The sequence below is a fragment of the Elephantulus edwardii genome, unplaced genomic scaffold, assembly GCF_000299155.1.
Source record: "Elephantulus edwardii isolate Elephantulus edwardi_28Jun2011 unplaced genomic scaffold, EleEdw1.0 scaffold00021, whole genome shotgun sequence".
NCBI classification, from domain to species: Eukaryota; Metazoa; Chordata; class Mammalia; order Macroscelidea; family Macroscelididae; genus Elephantulus; species Elephantulus edwardii.
The window spans coordinates 17,683,947-17,702,504 of NW_006399771.1; the positions used below are offsets into that span (position 1 = coordinate 17,683,947).

The 18,558-nt window shown below is 35.9% G+C and overlaps 1 protein-coding gene across 3 annotated transcripts in view; it reads right to left on the reverse strand.

Moving 5' to 3' along the window:
- NAV3 (neuron navigator 3) overlaps window positions 1–16,851 on the reverse strand; it is a 540,923-nt gene extending 524,072 nt beyond the window's left edge. For all 3 annotated transcript variants that reach the window (XM_006882551.1, XM_006882553.1, XM_006882552.1), the window contains exon 1: window positions 16,361–16,851. In XM_006882551.1, the coding sequence (XP_006882613.1) occupies window positions 16,361–16,603 (243 nt within the window). In that variant the 5' untranslated portion in view covers window positions 16,604–16,851. The remainder of the gene's footprint in view (window positions 1–16,360) is intronic.
- Window positions 16,852–18,558: the final 1,707 nt, after the last annotated feature.

Genomic DNA, 18,558 nt, shown 5'->3' on the forward strand with positions numbered 1-18,558 from the left:
TAATCGATCTGATTCCTATGCATACCATCAGGTGAAATCCAGGTATATAACCTGCGTTTATGTCTCTTAAAAATGTATTTGCTATGAATAAGTCATTGTGCAAAATTCAATCATCCTCTCTCCAGCTCCATTTCTGTCACTGAGTCCATGTTATAGTCAAAATTAAAATTGTAAAGGGAGTTTCTATGTATTTGCAAAAATAGTTAAGTAGTTGTACTAATACTATTAGTAGTAAGGTCTTCAAAACCTAACTTTATGGAGAGGATAATGACCATATGTACGCAGATCCTGCCTTCTTTTAGGGAGGATAATGACCTTGTGATATAATGACTACAATCAGTCCGACATACCTAGACTCCCCAACCTTCCTTTGAAAGCTGACAGAATTGCTCTTCCCATAGTACTCTCCACTTCTCTTTTCAGTTTGTTAATCCATCAAGCTGGATATACAAAACTCACAGGCCATATTGACAGCCAAGGGGTTTATTAAGAAAGTGATAAGTAAAATTTAAGACCAGGATCAGGAAGCTATTCCTTAGAACTGAGGATCAGGAAGCAGGGTGGAAAAGCCTTTCCACTTCAGGACAAGACAGTTTTCTCAGCAACTCTCAGACTTGGCGGTACAAGCTTCCTCATATTCCCTCAGGATAAGCCTTTCTTGACCCTGTCTTTTATCACCATTGACTCTGACTTGTTGCTACTGAACATGATAAGAGACTTCTGGGCCTGTCATCACTAAGTCACTGGGTCCCTTCTGCACCTTTCTCATCAGAGTTCCAGTTCCTGGTCCACGTAATCATCCATTTAAAAGATTCTTTGATTTACTACTTATTACAGTAGTTTGTAGTCATTTCCTCTGTATTGTTCATAACTTAAAGTACATAAGATATTGACCAATCTCTCCCTTGTACTGTGAATTCAAACCAAATGGCAAGCTGAAGGCCAGAATCAAATAAATAGTATCAAATCAGAAGATACTTATATTTTATATAGGAAATGTCAAAGATCTTGAAAAAGAGCTAAACAAACAAACAAAACAACACCAAAAAACCTGTGGGGTGGAAAATGAGGGCAAAAATAACTCCTAAGAGTTTAGGGGAACATGTTTTTAAGTTCTTCTTCAAAGTATTAAAAGTAAAGGCCATATAAAGGAACTTATTACACCACAGTATTTAAAATATTTTTTGGTAAAAGTTGATTTATCTACTTAATCATAAGGGGTAAAAGAAATATAATTTAACAGTGGTAAAGGGAAAATGTGATTTACATATATGTTTCTTTTAAAAAGCACACATATTGAGCATTTTTTAAAAAGCACACATATTGAGCATTTTTTAAAAGTATTAAAGTGATTGGGTCCTTTTAATTAATATAGAAAAGACTGAAACCAGCCATTTATTATTAGGATGAAGCTGTACTTTAGCACAAGCAAATAAGGACCCTACCCCATAGTGGTAAGAAGCTGCACTACAATCACCAGCTGCTCTGTGGAAGAAGGATGGGCAATCTCCTCTCATGTGATTTACTGCCTCTGGAAGCCCAGTGGGCTCAGCTATGGGTTGGTTCTGACTCCAAGGTGCACAACAACAACAATATAGGCAATCACATTTGTATTCCACTAATTAACGTCTCTAAGGTAGATGGAGTCAGGGAATTTTGAATAACACACATAGATAAATATATTTCTGTAAGAATTGTATGTAAATTTTTCTTGGTTTGATTCTTAATAATATTTTAAATGTGGATAGCTTTGTTCTAAGAATTATCTGTTATATTTATAATGTATCATTTTATTACAAAAATAAAGAAATTGGCTAAATATTAGGTACTATAAAATTATATTACTTTAATAATTTTTGCACATCGTTCAAATTTCCTGAATGCTCCGATCACAGGCCAACAAAAACCTAAAAGATCACAAGAGAACACTGTCTGATTTATTTGCTTTAGACAAATCTTTAGACTTACTAATTGCTTCAGGAAGACATTAAATGTGCCAAAATAGAAGGTCACCAAGGTTGCAGAAATCCTTGGTGACACTGATTGGCACAATAAGAGCAAAGATACATCAAACATGTGGGCAATGGTGAAAATGATGCAGAATTGGGCAGTATTTAGTTCTGTTTGACATAAGGTCAATGTGAGTCAGAGTCAAGTTAGAGGCAGCCAAGACCACCGCTCTGTTGTTAATTATAAAGTTGATATGCTTGTCTTAATTTTAAAGTTGAAGTAATAGTGATACATGTGCGAGATCACACAGAGGGTCGGCATCCAAGTCAGGGCCCTTTCTGTCTACCAGGCTTCCTGACTTAAAGCAATCCTCTCTTGGAGAAAAAGCAACCAGGTTTCTCTTTAAAGGCAAGAGTGAGTCTTCATCTCATAAACTTCAAGCATGTTATGAGGAGAGGCCAGTCCTTGGGAAAAGGCATCTAGCTGAGAAAGGCAGTGGGTCAGAGAAAGACAGGAAGATCTTCCACAAGATGGGTTGACACAGTGAAAGCACCAACAGGCTTAAGCAGGTATGTTAGAGATCATGAGGATGACACAGGATAGGTCAAGTTCAGATATGTTGTTCATAAGGTCGCTACGAGTCATAGGAGACTCATTGGCACCTAACAACAATAACATTGAAAAAATGAAAGAGTACGCATTCATTTCTCAAAAGTCCCAGAAGTTAAAAAATATTTGTCCCAAATCTGTAATGCAAGGATAAGTCATTATATTTATTCATATACTCACTGACCTATACATGGCATGACATGGAGACCTATTCACATCAAAACTCTTCTCTAAGCCCACCCATGTGGAAGCTAAATAACATGACTAGGTCTTAAAAGCAATAAAAAATAAAATGAAAGTGTTACTCAGAATAAATGATAATAAAAATATAACATACCAAAACCTATGGGATATAGCTAAACCAGACCTCAGGGGACGGTTTATAGCAATAGGCAAACACATAAAAATGGAGAAAGAAGCAAAATCAATGCCCTACTCAACATCTCCATTAAACAGAAAAACAATCTAACCCAACAATTCCTAGGACAAAGGAAATTATAGAGACAAAAGCAGAAATCAGTGAGATAGAAAATGGAAAAAAATGACTAAAATAATTAATGAGACCAGGATATGGTTCTTTGGAATGGTCAACAAAAGAGACAAACCATTGACAAACTTAATAAATGGGGTGAAAACCCCCCAAAAACACACAAATAATTTTAATATTAAATGACAGAGATGGCATTCCAACAATATCAGATGAAATGAAATTGATAATATCAGAATATTATGAAAATAAATTTGCAAATTATGAGGGAATGAAAAATTCCTTGAAATGCACACTCTATCCTGATTGACAAGGACAGATGGAGAAAGCATGAACAAACCCAATAAAAAAGAAGAAATTGAGCAGAAAATGAGACTCATAACCCAAAAGATATTCCTGGCCCAGATGCCTTCACAGCTGAATTCTACCAAACATTCAGAGATCTATCATCAATTTTACTTATTTAAAAAAAAATAGAAAATGAAGGAATATCCCAGAGTCATTCTATGAAGCAAGCATAACCATAATACTAAAACCAGATAAAGATACTACCAAAAAAGAAACTATGGATCATTATCTTTCACAAATAAAGATGCAAAAATACTTAACAAAATCTTCGCCAATAGAATTCAATAGTACATTAAAAAACACTTTATCATGACCAAGGAGGATTCATTGAGGACCTGAAAAGATGGTGTAATAGTGAGCAAAGATCAATGGAGATTAATTTTATGAAACACTTATGAGTTGTTTTATAAAACAGCTTCCATAAAACACTTGGAGTTGTGATGCTGGAGTAGAGTAGTGAACATGCCATGGACTGCCCAGAAAAAAAAATGTCTATCCTGGAGCCAGGTTGCTCCTTGGAGGCAAGGATTTTGAAACTTCGTCTCACATACATTAGGCATGTTGCCAGGAGGGACCAGTCCTTGGAGAAGGCCATTATGCTTGGAAGGGTGGTGGGACAGCACAGGAAAAGAGACCCTAAATGACATGAATTGACCCAGTTATTGGGATAATGGGGGCAGGTATGTCAGAGACGGGAGATTTGCTCAGAGTTAGACAAGGTTCAGAGCTATTGTTCTTTGGGTAGCTATGAGTCATAGTCAACTTGATGGCACACAACAACAACATGAGAATGATTGTATGAAACATCCTGTGAATGGAGGAATATGTGAAACATAATGCATATGAATGAAGCACAGTGTATACAGATTTTGTATGCAAACCAATAAAAACTAATTATATTTTTTATAAAATAAAAAAAGAGATAAAAGTTATTGTTTCAGAGTGTAGGCTAATTACATTGCCAATGTGCTCAACCCTTAAATATAATAACAGAATACTCCAGAACCTTAACAAGAAAATGGCAAACAACCCAGTCACAAAAACTTCCCCAAAGAAGAAATTGAGATGGTAAACAAACACATGAGGAAATTCCTAAATCCCTAGCTATCAGAAAGACAGGAACCAAAACAACTATGAGATATCATCTCACCTCAGGAATAATAGGTTAAATAAACAGGGTGGCAAACAGCAAATGCTGGGGAGGATGTGGAGGCTGAAACTGAGAAGAATGGGAATTCCAGAACACTCTATTGTGCTTAAGCGAAACCTATACTTGGACCTGGAGGCATTCATCAGAACAGAGCAAGGAGACACTGCAGGGTTCAAAACTGGGAAGGGTGTATGCCAGGGATGTGTCCTATCTCCATACCTTTTCAATTTATATGCACAACAGATTATCTGGAAGGCTGGACTCTATGAGGATAAGTGTGGCATCAAGATTGGAGGTAGACATATCAACAATCTGCTTATGCAGATGACACCACCCTGCTTGCTGAAACTGAGGAGGACCTGAAGTGCTTGCTGCAGAAAATCAAGGACTGCAGTCTTCAATATGGATGGAAGCTCAACTACAACAACAAACATTCATTGCTGATGGGAATGTAAAACGGTACAATCACTATGGAAGGAAGTCTGGCACTTTTTCATGAAGCTGTAGATAGAAATACCATTTGATCCAGTTACCCCTCTATGGGAATATACCCTAAAGAAATCAGAATTCACTCAAACAGATGCATGTATATACATGTTTATGGCCACATTATTCAGGGAAGAGATGAGGCAGACCAATTGGCCATCAGTAAAGAATGGCTAGAAAAATTATGGTACATTTGCACAATGGAATATTATGAAGAACTGAAAAGTAACTAATTTGTAAAAGACTAGACAAATATGGGTGAGTCTGGAAGACATACTGAGTGAAATATTTCATTTAAATGGACAAATACTGCATGAGACTGATGTTATAAAATAGGACTGATATGTGATGGGGAACACAGTGCTGAAACTCATGAAGGAAAGGACAGTTGAAAGAAATGTACAATTTGAGTTGCATGACAATTATCAATCTAGTATAAAAAGAATGGGGGAAGGGGGACGTATAAGAAAGGGAGGATTAGTGTGCATTAGTGAATGAATGAAAATCCAACTTTTCTGTAAACTTTCATTAAAATCACAAAATACTTGTAAAATCGGCAATGGGCTATACTTGGTCTTTAGGATATAGTTTATTACTTCTTCATATTAAGTGGAATGGTTATAGCCACTAAAATAAACTCATACTATATTAAACAATTGACATTTGGACCTTAACTGTTAAAAACAACTGCCATAACAAAGACAATGCTTTTGATTCCTTATAAAGTTTATTATTAACACATTTAATTACAAAAATGGCAAAACTTTTGCCAGTTTTTTAAGAGATCAATTTCAACATTAATATAGGACAAAAATAAGAGAGCCCTTTGTTGTTTGGTGGGGTTTTTTTGTGAATGTTCCTGTTTTTCTGGGTACATGATGAATTGTTGCCACCCTACTCATCCTTCTCATTTGACCACTTTTCTTCAGGCAGAATCACAACATTATTTCCCCCCGCCCCCCGGTAAACAAATGATTCTTTTTACTGGAGCATTGGAATTTCTTGCCACACAATTAATGAACCATCCACAGATATTGAATTTTTTTCATTGGCTTCAGTGAATAGAAACTGAAGAAAAGAATTTCTTAAAGCAAAATTGTACTAACAATGAAAGCCAGAGTAGAAAGAAGAGTTCAGAGTGGAATTTGTCAAGGATTAATTTAGCATTCTTGGCAGGAATCCATGATTTTCTGATTTTTTTTTTCTGTTATCCTATTATGTGACTCATATTCACAAAAATAGAAAATAATAGAACTGATTTTTACTGTGGTTTATGCACTGTTACTAGGAAGAGCTAGAGAAGAAGATTCAAATGTAATTTGAGTGGAATTCTAGCTCTACCCTTGAATTTTTCTGAGCTCAGTTTCTAAAGAAGTCAAATAATCTATCACATAATAGGTACTCAAAAAACATTAGTAACTTTCATTAGTTTTTAGATACTATTGGCTGCTGATTTCACAAATTACTGTTTGCTATATAATTATGAATTTCTCTTAAAAAATATCTATATCCTTCAAGAATTAGGGGTCAGTGAGTTGTTCATAACTAACAAATTAATCCAAATAGCTACAGATTCTAGTATTAGTTAGATTTGCCTTTCTTCTGTTGGTGCTAGGCATTCCAGCCAAATCTTTGTAACATCACTCTCTGTCTCACTCGATTCCCCCTCCCCAATATTTATGGGTTTAATTAAGGAGGTAGCAGGCTACCATTCAGAGCCAGAGTGACTCAAGATAAAGTTCTTCAGTTGATGTAGCTTCTTCTTAGCCATGCCTGCAGTCAGGCCACTCTTTGACCCTCTACAATCAACCCGAGACCTGGCTTATGTCTTGTTCAGTTAAGTGTCGAAAAGTTCTTTAGCCCTTACTAATAAGTGTTCAGAGCCATCTCACTCTACCTGTAAATCTCCACTTGAAGGTGCTCAGCAAGCTTAGCTTTGCAAACAAGTGGGATTCAGGTGCTGTCGTTGTTTGTAGGTATGTTCGAGTCTAGTATGACTCATAGCAACCCTAAGAACAACAGATCTGAATTCTGTTCTACTCTGTGCCATTCGTACCATCTCTGCCTGTGTATGAACCTTTCCTTAGCATTTTATATTAGTGACCTTACACAATATTCATTTTTTTGTGACTGATCTATGCCACTCAGCACAATATCCTATAGATTCATCCATGTTACACAATGTCTTTTGAATTCTTTGTATTTCTTAAGTTGTATAATAATATTCAATGGTGTAAAATGCCATGTTGTCATGTGCCATCAAGTCAGAACCAGATCAGACCTAAACCTCTGGCAGGTTTTCAGAAGAAGTAAATCAGACAGGAGGAGAATGTCAATCTTTCTCCCATAGAGCAATTGGTTTCTTTGAATTGAGTCCCTTTGGGTTGGCAGTGTAGTTTCTCTAATTATTTTTCCATACTTTCTTTAATTATTTGTCCATTCATGGACAACTCATTTGCTTCCATTTCTTTGCTATTATAAATAATGTAGATATAAATATGTTGTGCATTCATCAGTTCATGTCACAGCACTTATACATTATGGTATATACCTGGTAGTAGGATTGTTCAATCAAGTGTTTTTTTCTATTTCTGACCTGCTAGGAAAGCACCAAGCTTCTTTCTATGATACTTATTCAATTTTCCATTTCCAGTAATTATGTAAGATAAATACAATTTCTTTATGCCATCTCCAGCACTTGTTGTTTTACTGTCTCATTGAACTTTACTATCATTGCTAGGGTAAAGGATAAGAGAATATCTCATTGTTATTTTCATTTGTATCTTTTCTTTGTATTTGCTCACTCTTTTAGGTCATATAGCCCTGGTGTGCGTGTCACTTGTTATACAGTGGTAACCTGCGGTTGCTGTGAAGCTGAACACTGTGACACTGATGTGTCAAATGTGTTAATGGTTACCCATGGTGAACAGTGTTTGATGGAATTCCCGATTAAAACAAACTTGGAAGCTAGAGTGGCATCCACTTCCATAAATAGCTTGCTTCTGGAAACCCTATGAGCCTGGAAAAAGGATGAAAGTCACACAAGTGTTGAGGGCTTTCTTTCATAGGGTCACATGAGTCTCCTGCCACTCGATGACACTTAACAACAACAATATATAATGCTAGATGATGAAGCTTTGTCTCACACACTTTGAGTATGTTGTTAGGAGGAGCTAGTCCTTGGAGAAGAATATCATTTTTGGAAAGCAGGTGGACAACGTAAGAGAGGAAGACCCTCAACAAGATGGACTGACATGGTGAGCGTAACAATGGACTCAGCATAGTGAATATAATTAGCATGCCACAGGATAGCGCCAGGTTCAGATCCATTCTTCCCAGGGTCACTATGAGCTGCAGCTGATTCCAAGGCACATAACAACAAAAACAACAATAAATAATGATCTTGAGAATTTCTTCATGTGTTTGTTGTACATGTCAATGTCTTATTTTGTAGAATGTCTTTACATGACCTCTTCTCATTTTGTAATTGGGTTGTTTTCCTTTTACTTGTTGAGGTGTTGGAATTCTTTATAAACAGGACAAATGTGTCCCTTGTCAGATATGCCATTGCCAATTACTATTTCCACTCTGTAGGTTCCCTTTCCCCCCTCTCTTTGAAGTAAATTTTGCCAAAGGTATTTTTTTCCCATTCCTTAGGCTCTCCTTGGGGGAAACTTTTGGACACACATAGAGTTCTGCTACTTAGAAAGGCCCAATAGTCCACCTTTTCCTCTGCTGACTATGCATTTTCCTTTACACTTGATTACAATACTTGATATGCCACAGATTAGAGCGTCTAAGTTTGTCGCTATTTTTACTTTGATGATCTTTATAGTTTTAGGTCTTGTGCCATGGTGTCTGATCTATCGTGAGTTAATTTTTTTTACATGGTATGAAGTATAGATTTTGTTTTAATTTTCTGCAAATAGATAATCCAGCTTTGCCAGCATACTTTATTAAGGAGGCTGTGTTTCTCACTCTTGAATTTTTTAACTATTCTCTGTATCTTTCTCATATATTTCAATATCATCATTAGAAAATATAGACTTAATCAGATACTTACAATTCCTCACCAATCTTCTACAAAATAAATCCAACTTATTGGTGTTATAGTTAATACCCTTCTTCCCACTGCCACAATTCAATCTCTTCATTTTGCCCTCTCATCCGGTAATTACTTTACTTCCAAGCAGAACTGCAGAAAATTACATGCTAGCTTATAATTACATCTTGAATTTTAGACACAGTTTTACAGAAAAAAATATCTAGGTTCTTAAGAATAAGATAATATTGCACATCTTGGTAAATGTTATTCTATTTCCAATTTTTTTTTGTTTTAAATCAAACACATTCTTCCAGATATTTAAAATGTACAGCATTATTCCTTTCTGACATTAGAATACATATTTTTCAAATGCTGACTAGCAAATTAATACTTGATTCTGCTAACATATAGTTAATATCAACATCTCATTTAAGCTTCAATATCGTCTGTTCTATCATTTTATCTCCAGCTTATTTCTGACACCAAGCCCTTGTTTTCTGAATACTGATCTTTATTCCCAACTTGTGCATTTCAGTCACCCGTTATCATTAGCACATTCTGGCTGCATGATCAGTTGATTTCTAACTGCAAACATTGGTAGAAATAATCTATTTCCTCTTCTTCGGCATTGATTGTTGATGTAGGTATTTGAACAATGGTGGTATTAAGAGGTGTTCCTTGTACACATATGGATATTATCCTGTCACTTAGAATAAATATTGTATTTCAAGAGGGATCTGGAAATGGTTGTCTTAACTGTGAATGTGATCCCAGTGTCCTCACCTTTTCATTTCTGTCATAGTAGATCAGACAACTGTCTCCATGTAAATGTCCCATGCCAATCCATCTCATCTCACCTGTGCCCATTGTTCTTATGTAGCGTTGAGTCTGAACTGACCCATAGTGGACCCTGCAGTGGGTTTTCAGAGGTAGTTAATTACTTGGGAGGAGACTGACCAGCTTTCCCCCATGGAGCAGCTGGTGGATTAGAACTGTGTGACTTTGTACAGATTCTTACCACTAACCCACCAGAGCTCCTCACAAATGCCTAGTATGTCAATATTTACATGTTCTGTTTCTTTCTCAACAATGACCAATTTTTCTACATTCATGCTTCTCACATTCCATATTCCAATCACTAGATACTGATCTGCTGTCAGAATGCTAACTCCTTCCAGAGTGCTAATGAGCAACAATGTCATTCCAGAGACTAAGATGTGCCTAAGTCTTTGCAATTAACTGTTAGGCACCAGAGAGCTGAACCGGTCTGTTCTGGAGATGGTGAAACAAGCTGTTCCTTGGAAGTGAGGATTTTAAGGCTTCATCTCACATACTTTGGGCATGATGCCAGGAGGGACCAGTCCTCAGAGAAGGACATAACGCTTGGAAGGATAGAGGGAGAGCACAGAAGAGAAAGATCTTGGATGAGATGTATTGACACAGTAACTGGAGTAATGATGGTAGGTGGGTCAGAGACAGTGAGATTGGCCCAGGATTGAGAATGATGCACATAGAGCATTGTGCATAGGGTTGCTATAAGTCACGGTCAACTTGATGGCATGTAACAACAACATACTCTGTTCACATACAGTTAATAGTAACATCTCATATATGTTTCCCTACAATCTTATAAGATACTTTATTTAATTATTCTAATTTTTAAATATAATAAACAGAGAATCAGTATTAAATGACATACCAAGGTCAGTTTTCTAATTGGAAAGTCCTAATAAGATAATTGTGGCATGAGTTATCAAACTCTACAAGTAATGAGGACAAGAGGTAAAAAAACTGTCAGTCAAGAAGAAATATCTTTCCATAAATCATTAATGATTGCTAGGACAGATTAATAATTAGAGGTCACGGGAGTTAGAATATATGAAAGGCTTGGAACATTGGCAACGAACCTAAACTACTCTTCCAAGACATATGCTTGAAAAGTCAAATATACAGAGCTAAAACCTGAAGAAGAATGAAGGAAGTGATGGTAGTGAAGGTTTAAAATAGTAGAGAGTTGAGCATTTTTGCAAATTAAAACTACAGCAACAGTTCTCAGATGAGGGTAATTTGTTTCTTGAAGGACAATTAACAGTGTCTGGAAACATTTCTATTGGTTCCAATTGGTAGGACACTAATGACTGTAGATGTCAGCAAAGAAAATGTTAAACAAGTAGATAATAAGCAAAGAAGATGTAAAATAGCCTATAATACATGGAGCTGATTTCTAAAACTCAGAATCATCTGGTCCAAAATGTTGCTAATGCCTAGATTGAAATATCCTCTCAGAAAGATTCACTGGTGAAAAAACCCTAACGGAAATATAACTTATGGCTCAAAGTTCTGAACGAACGATAAAGAGAACAGGTATAACAAATGTCACTCGTAGAAAATTTTTGAAGCTATTATCATCTTCATTTTGCTTTGTATAAATAAAGAGATTGAAGCCCAGATAATGTAAATTGTTTTCCTCCTTAAGATATAGAAGCTGAATTAAAATTTTTTATTTCCAATGTTTTTTTCTTATTTTCACCATGTCACCTAAATCTAAGTCTGGAAAACATTTTAGTTATTTTTTTTTACAATACTTATTATTTGTGTAAAATTAATGACATGCCTGTTAATTTTTATGTTTTATTAGCATAAAAGGCATATGAAGGCATATTTTTATTAAAGAAAAAAAGACTACATGTTGATTAGAAAACCCTAGGAAGACATTATGTCACAAAATATCAGCAGATACACATTCAGTATTGATACAAAAGACAATTTAAAAGTAAAAATAGCTTTTCTGCCCAAGGCATCCTTAAGTATTGCAACTCAAGGCTTGAATTTGTTCTTCAGTTCCTTCAGCTTAAGAAATGCTTAGCGAGTTTGGTACTTTTGATTTTATGACTCCAGCTCCTTGCACATTTCATTGTGATACTTTACTTTCTCTTCCCTTGCTGCCCTTTGCAATCTTCTGTTCATCTCCTTAGTATCTTGATTTCTTCCCTTTGCTTTGGCTTCTTGGCCCTCTAAGGCAATACTGAGTCTCTTCTGTCATTCATCTTGGTCCTTTCCTTTCTCCTCTGTCTTTGTAATGACCTTTAGCACTCTTCCTGGATGAGATTATCAATATTCTCCCACAGCTCATCTGGTCTTTGCTCATTGGTGTTCAAGGCCTTAAACCTGTTCCTGAAACTATTTTGAAATTCAGGTGGGATAAACTCAAGGTCATATCAAATCCATGGGTTTGATTTCATTTTCCTTAGCTTCAACTTGAACTTGCATATGAGTAGTTGGCAGTCTGTTCCAGAATCAGTACCTGGCCCAAGTCCTTTGAAATTATTTGCTATGTGTCAAAAAGCTGGACAATGACTAGGGATGATAGAAGTAGAATTAAAGTCTTTGAACTGTGTTGCTTGAGAAGAGTATTGACTATACCATGGACTGATAGGAGAACAAACAGGTTCATTCTAGAGAGGGTAAGACCAGGCTGCTCCATGGAGGAAATTATTTAGAGCTTCGTCTGGCATACTTTCGACATGTTGCAAGGATGGGCCAGACCTTGGAGAGGGATATCATGATTTGGAGCGTGAAGGGACAGAGCAAGAGAGGAAGACCCTAGATGAGATGGACTGATTCAGTCACTAGAGTAATAGTGGTGGGTGTGTCAGAGACAATAAGATCGGCACAAGCAGAGCAGGGTTTAGGGTTGTTGTACATTGGTTTGTTACGAGTCGCAGGTGACTTGACAGCACATAACAACAACAACAACATAAAAAACAACAACAGTAACAACAACTAGCTTTCAAATAATATTTAATCATACATAACTTATATCCAGATAAATAGTTTCATAGCAATATGAGAGACCTAGTCATAGCAAAATTTGTGAGAGGTAATTTCTTACATACTGTAAGCTCACACATTAATGTCATAGCAACTATATACAACCCTGGTAATAATCCTAGATCCTGCATCAGGCTCCTGAAAATCCTCACTGTGTCTCTTCTGAGTCTTTCATTTCAGGGCATTGAACCTTATTCCCGCCCCCCCATTTTAGATATTATTCTTACGTACACATATTTCCCATATTTTATAAATTCAGTTCCATTCACATTTCACTGTGTTGGCCACTGCTGAACTAGTGTTGAGCAGTTCTACAGATTATTATCCAAAGGACAATAAATAAAACCGCTTGAAATTCAAAGCCTTTTGGCAGTAGAAAAAAGCTGTAAAATTCTAGTATCATCACAGTATCATTCATATCATAGCAACAACAAAGGCAAAACAATGAAAAGAACTAATATTTTAATGGTTAAACCTGAATTGCTAGCTACAGAAATAATCATGTTTCTTTAAATACAAAACACCAAACATACAAACCACACAGAAACAGGAAAGGAATCATCTAGAGACAGACCTGCGAGCTGACCTATGCAGCTGTAGGCCTGGCCAGCACTGGAAGAGCTTCCATGTGAGCAAGCCAACACGAGTGCTGACAGTCCTCAGCAATTAGGCATCTTCTCCAAGAAGGAAACAGCTGGAAGCCAGAGCAAGTGGTCTGTTCTATTGACATCTGCTGCTACACCGCTATTGTCGAGTTCCTTTTGTGTGTTTATATTATTCAAACAATACGCCAGAGACTGTGTGCCAATTTAACTGTCTTCCGATAACTCTAGGCTCTTGGATAGAGCCAATGAGTCTAAATGTGATACAGACAAGGTCAAATTTATTTACAATTCACTAGGGCTACTACTCCATGCAGAAATATTTCTATATTGAAGGAAAATAAATCAACAACCCTTGCCATCCCTTCCTACAATCCTCACCTTAATAGCAGGTGTAGTTTAGGATATATTCCTCTCCAATGATATAGTTTCAATCTTTATTCTACCATATTATGAGATGTATTGAGATGTAGGCATGTATTTAATCTAAGCCTCAGTTTTCTCATTCATAAAGCAGGGATAATGATATTTATCCTATAAGCCTTTACTGAGGATCCTCTATAAAAAAATACTGGGTCCAGAATGCAATATAAAGCAAATCGTCTACAAATATATTTAGTGTTTGACCCTCTAGGATGACTCTGATTTCTTTTCTTCTTCAATAAAATATCTTAAAAATACTTTTGCCAGAGTAATTTCCCCCCTCATTTTTACCTAAGAGTCTTCCACATTGCTTATCTTAAAAAGCAAACAAACAAATAAAAAACACACCACCTGCCTCTCTTTATCATCTGGCCCCAAATCTTTCCATAAGCAATCTGGGGAGTCGCAATGGTTTACTCACTGGGTAGGTTTATATGCAACTAGTTCCTCAAAAGGATGCATTTTCTTCCATTTATCTGACATCTAGAAATCCATTAAATCCCAGGTAGTTGATGTAGGTTCCTCTGCACACTCTTTCTAATTAGGATTTCCCTAAATTTACACACAGAGTATGCAACCCTTTACCACTAGTTGCCCACTTAATAAATCTGCTTGTTTAATATTGCTATTTGTGTCTTATATATTCAAATTTTGTTTTTTAAATATCTTCTGCTTTCAAATGGCAAAGACTATGTGAACAAAGCATAAGTAATATCTCTAATATGGAGTGGAAATTTAAATGCCCAATCTATAATACACATAAATGTCACCTCTTAAAAAGCTTCTTTAGATCTACCCAGCTGGCTATAAAGTCTTCTCTAGGCATTGATAGAAAATTGTTTACATGTTCTGTGACTCTTGAAATGAGCTTTAAAGAACAGGCAGGTTTTATTAATTACTTTAACTTTTAATTATGACATATGTCAGAATATAAAATAAAGTTAAAAACAAAGAACAAATTCTTTCCACATTGGCCTATGTTACCAGTGTTTGCTGGCAATATAGGGCTGAGATGATTCCTAGAGATCAAAAATGCATTCCTTTAGAAAACTGGTTTCCTTTTCTCTACATATTCCCCTAAACCATGTTAGGAACCGTGAGTACCACCAAAATTTAGAGGTCAAGCAAACAAGAAAAAACCCTCAAGTTCAAAAGAGTAAACACATAGTTATGTTTTCTTCTTTTCAAAATTGTAGGCAATGTAGTTAAAAAGCAATATCTTGTGTGTTTTCAGTGAAACTTTATATAGCAGATCAAGTTCTCAGTCAGCATTTTGTTCAATTGTTCACTGATATCAGTTGTATTCTTCAAAATATGTGAACATATTTAGTATCTGTTCTAGCTGTGTTGTAAGGTTTCCTGTCCCTTTACCTTCTTATCTGTATTATAAAATGATAGCTGATCACTGTGTTTAGAAAGAAGATTTTTTTTAAAGAGTCACAGTATTCTAAGCAAGAAATCACAATTGAGGAAAGGAAGGATTAGGGGCTGCAAGACTTCATGGAGAAATATATTGGGGCTGTACCTTAAAGGCTTTGAATAGGTAAAGATCAATGAAATAAAGGTTTCTGATAAAAAGAGTTTATTTCTATATGATGCTTACACATTCTCTCTATTAGAGTATATCTTAGTAACAGAGTAAAAGAAAAATATTTTCTAAGATGCCAGAGGTGAATAAGTGGAATGCTTTAAAAAACTTGACCTCATAATGCACTAAACAGTGATACTCATATGAATTCATATGTCCATATGAATTCCCATAAAGTTAATCAACTGCAGGTTGATATTAACATTCACTATGTAGAAAAAAATATTCTAATGTGGTTCAGAAGCCAAGATCTTTTATTTAACTGCTCACAAAACACTATAAATTAAATGACTGAAAAAGATATCAGTAATAAGTAAAACAGTAGGGTTTCAATTTACAAGGAAAAATCCAGAGAAATGTGCATGTTAAGGAAAGCAAGCAATCTATCACTATCAACTGGCAAGGAATTAAGTAATTCTGAATTAAAGTATTTAAACCAAGATTCTTTAAAGTACACATGACATTCAGTGGAAAAAAATGATGGCATTTGCATGAGTTACGATAAATATACCTTCACTTTTTTTGTAATATATATGAAAAAACGGTTCCTCTGTTTCACATCTGTTATTAAGTATGCTTATCATGAATAAAATGATACCTAGGAATAATAAGCCACTTCACCAGTAAGTAATACCAAGTAATTACAATGTATGCATATTTAGAGAATTTTGTTCACAACTTTTACAGCAACTGTAAACTTCTCAGTATTCAGGTTACTTACATTCTTAAACTGATGTTCCTCCACTAATCATCCTCATTTCACAGCATACTTTAAATTTCACCTACAAAGAAGTTTTCATGATAACTACAAAAAGTCTGCAGGTAACCTTCAGCCACTAACCTTACTGTCTTCTGTCTCCTTTGCTTTTCCTTGGATAGATGTCTTCTCTCCAAAGTCACAAGTGGATTTTAATGTGAGCTGACAAGAAAGCATTGAGTTCTCTGTTTCTCTAAGTTCCAAGGGTCTTGAAGAACAGTGCTGTGACCCAGTAGTGCCAAGATTTGGTATCGGAAGCGTAGTATGAACAGGCTTTGACCCAACAATTGGCTGGCTCAGTTTTGAGGCAACCCCAAGTACAGGCATGGCTTCTATAAAAGTATCTTCTTGCTGCCAAAGAAAATGCTTCTAACCTCAGTCTGGTAGACTCCAACTTTAGTTTTCCAGAACAAATACTTTAAACACAACGAGCAGTCAACTTGATTTAAAAAAAATGAAAACAAAAACTAATACTGTAACTTTCAGGAAAGGCAGAACTCCCTTTCATCTCTAGTGCAGTCTCTGTCCTCCTTGCTGGCTCAGGTTCCATTCTCACATATGCTCACAGTCACTCTTCTCCTTCTCTCTCTGTGTCTCATGAGTCAGTGTCTGTGTAATACTACATACTCCTCTGGGAAGTAAACTTTTCTTGAAGGGAACTGCTGTGAAGCTCATTCTCTGGGATTAAAAAGCTAGAAAGCTCCTACTTTTGCCTTTCCCTTTCACCACAGCGACTGAGCCGGAGCCACAGGAGTAAAAAAAGAGAGGAGAGAAACAAAAGGAAAAGCCCTCAAGTCCACTGTCAAAGCAGCCAGAAGACCACAATAGTGGGAGGACAAGAGTTCTTCCTGACTTCAGAAATAGCCAGCCTGGATTCTCTTTTTTAAGAAAATCGTATTTCCCCTCAGCCTTTAAAAAAAAGAAAAGAAAAAGAATGGGCACAATTAATGGCCAAAACAAACAGCTGTTGGAAGAACTTTGAGCCCGGAAACAATCTCAGCAATGAAGCTGTTTGTCTGATTTCCAGCGACCTTTCATTAATGACAACCATGAGCCCTGGTGCTCATTCTTTGTTTCATCCCATGAAATCAGGTTCATTTCATGCAATAGTGGCAATGGTGCAACTAGCTTAAACTGCAAAATCTCTGAGCAGACCACGCCTGCCCAGGTTATGAAAACATAACAAAATGCACAGAGCAGTGTGCAAGGCACAGAGTGCAATCAGTGTTTATAAACGGAAAGGATTAAAAAAAAAAAAGGTCACACTTAATTCTTAGACAGGAAGCAGGTTACAGGAGGAATTGGGATGACTCAATGAAAAGCAACATTTCCCCATGAAAGGAAGGAAAACACTCAGGAACAATGAGTAATTTGATCAGTGTCTTGCAGCCAGAAAAATGAGAGTTGTACCAAGCTAAGTAACATAAAAAAAATCTTAAAATATAATTTATAGTAAGAAATAATTTACTCACGCTCATGAAATCCACCTCAAAATTCTTAACCATAAAAGAGAAATAGATGAGCATACACCACATTTCTTTTAGACATAAGGTTACCTTATTATAATCATGTCATATTATGTGTTTGGCAAAAGCATGCATGGGTCAAAAACAAAAGCAAACTTTTTAAATATTATTTTGATTGGTTTACATACAATCATTCACTTACATTTTATTTAATTAATTCACATTATGCTTGGGACAATCACTGATATGTTGTTGCTGTCCTAATGATTTCTCCCCTGTCCTTTATTTACCCCTCCCATTCTCTCCGACAAATTCCCCTGTGGAAGTCATACACATCCTGTTTCTATGTACTAATTGCAATAGCTGTACTGAGGTTGCATCTTCCCTGGTTGAGCCCCATTGTTCTAGTTCAAAAAGGAAATTGTTTAAGAGACTATCTAACAAACATCTATAGTTGTCTTGAAAATAGCTACAATTGGATAATGGGGGGAAAAGACTAACATTTAGCAAAAAAGTAATTTTTACATGGCAATTCTGAGATTCCAAAATCAGTTGCCCTTCTAATAATAATTTATTCAAGTTTATCTCCCTTGTGTTTCTTTTGAAGACTTACATAAGACATATCTAGATTTACTACTGTTCTTTCTTTCTTTTGTTTAGAAAGTACATATTCTAGCCAAAAAAATGTAAAGATGAATGATGAAAGTGGGGAATAATGAAAGTGGGGACAAAGTGTTCACCCAGTATATACCCAATAATTGGTGATAATTAACAGCATAATAATCATTATAACACAAACTTACTGTGTATTGTAAA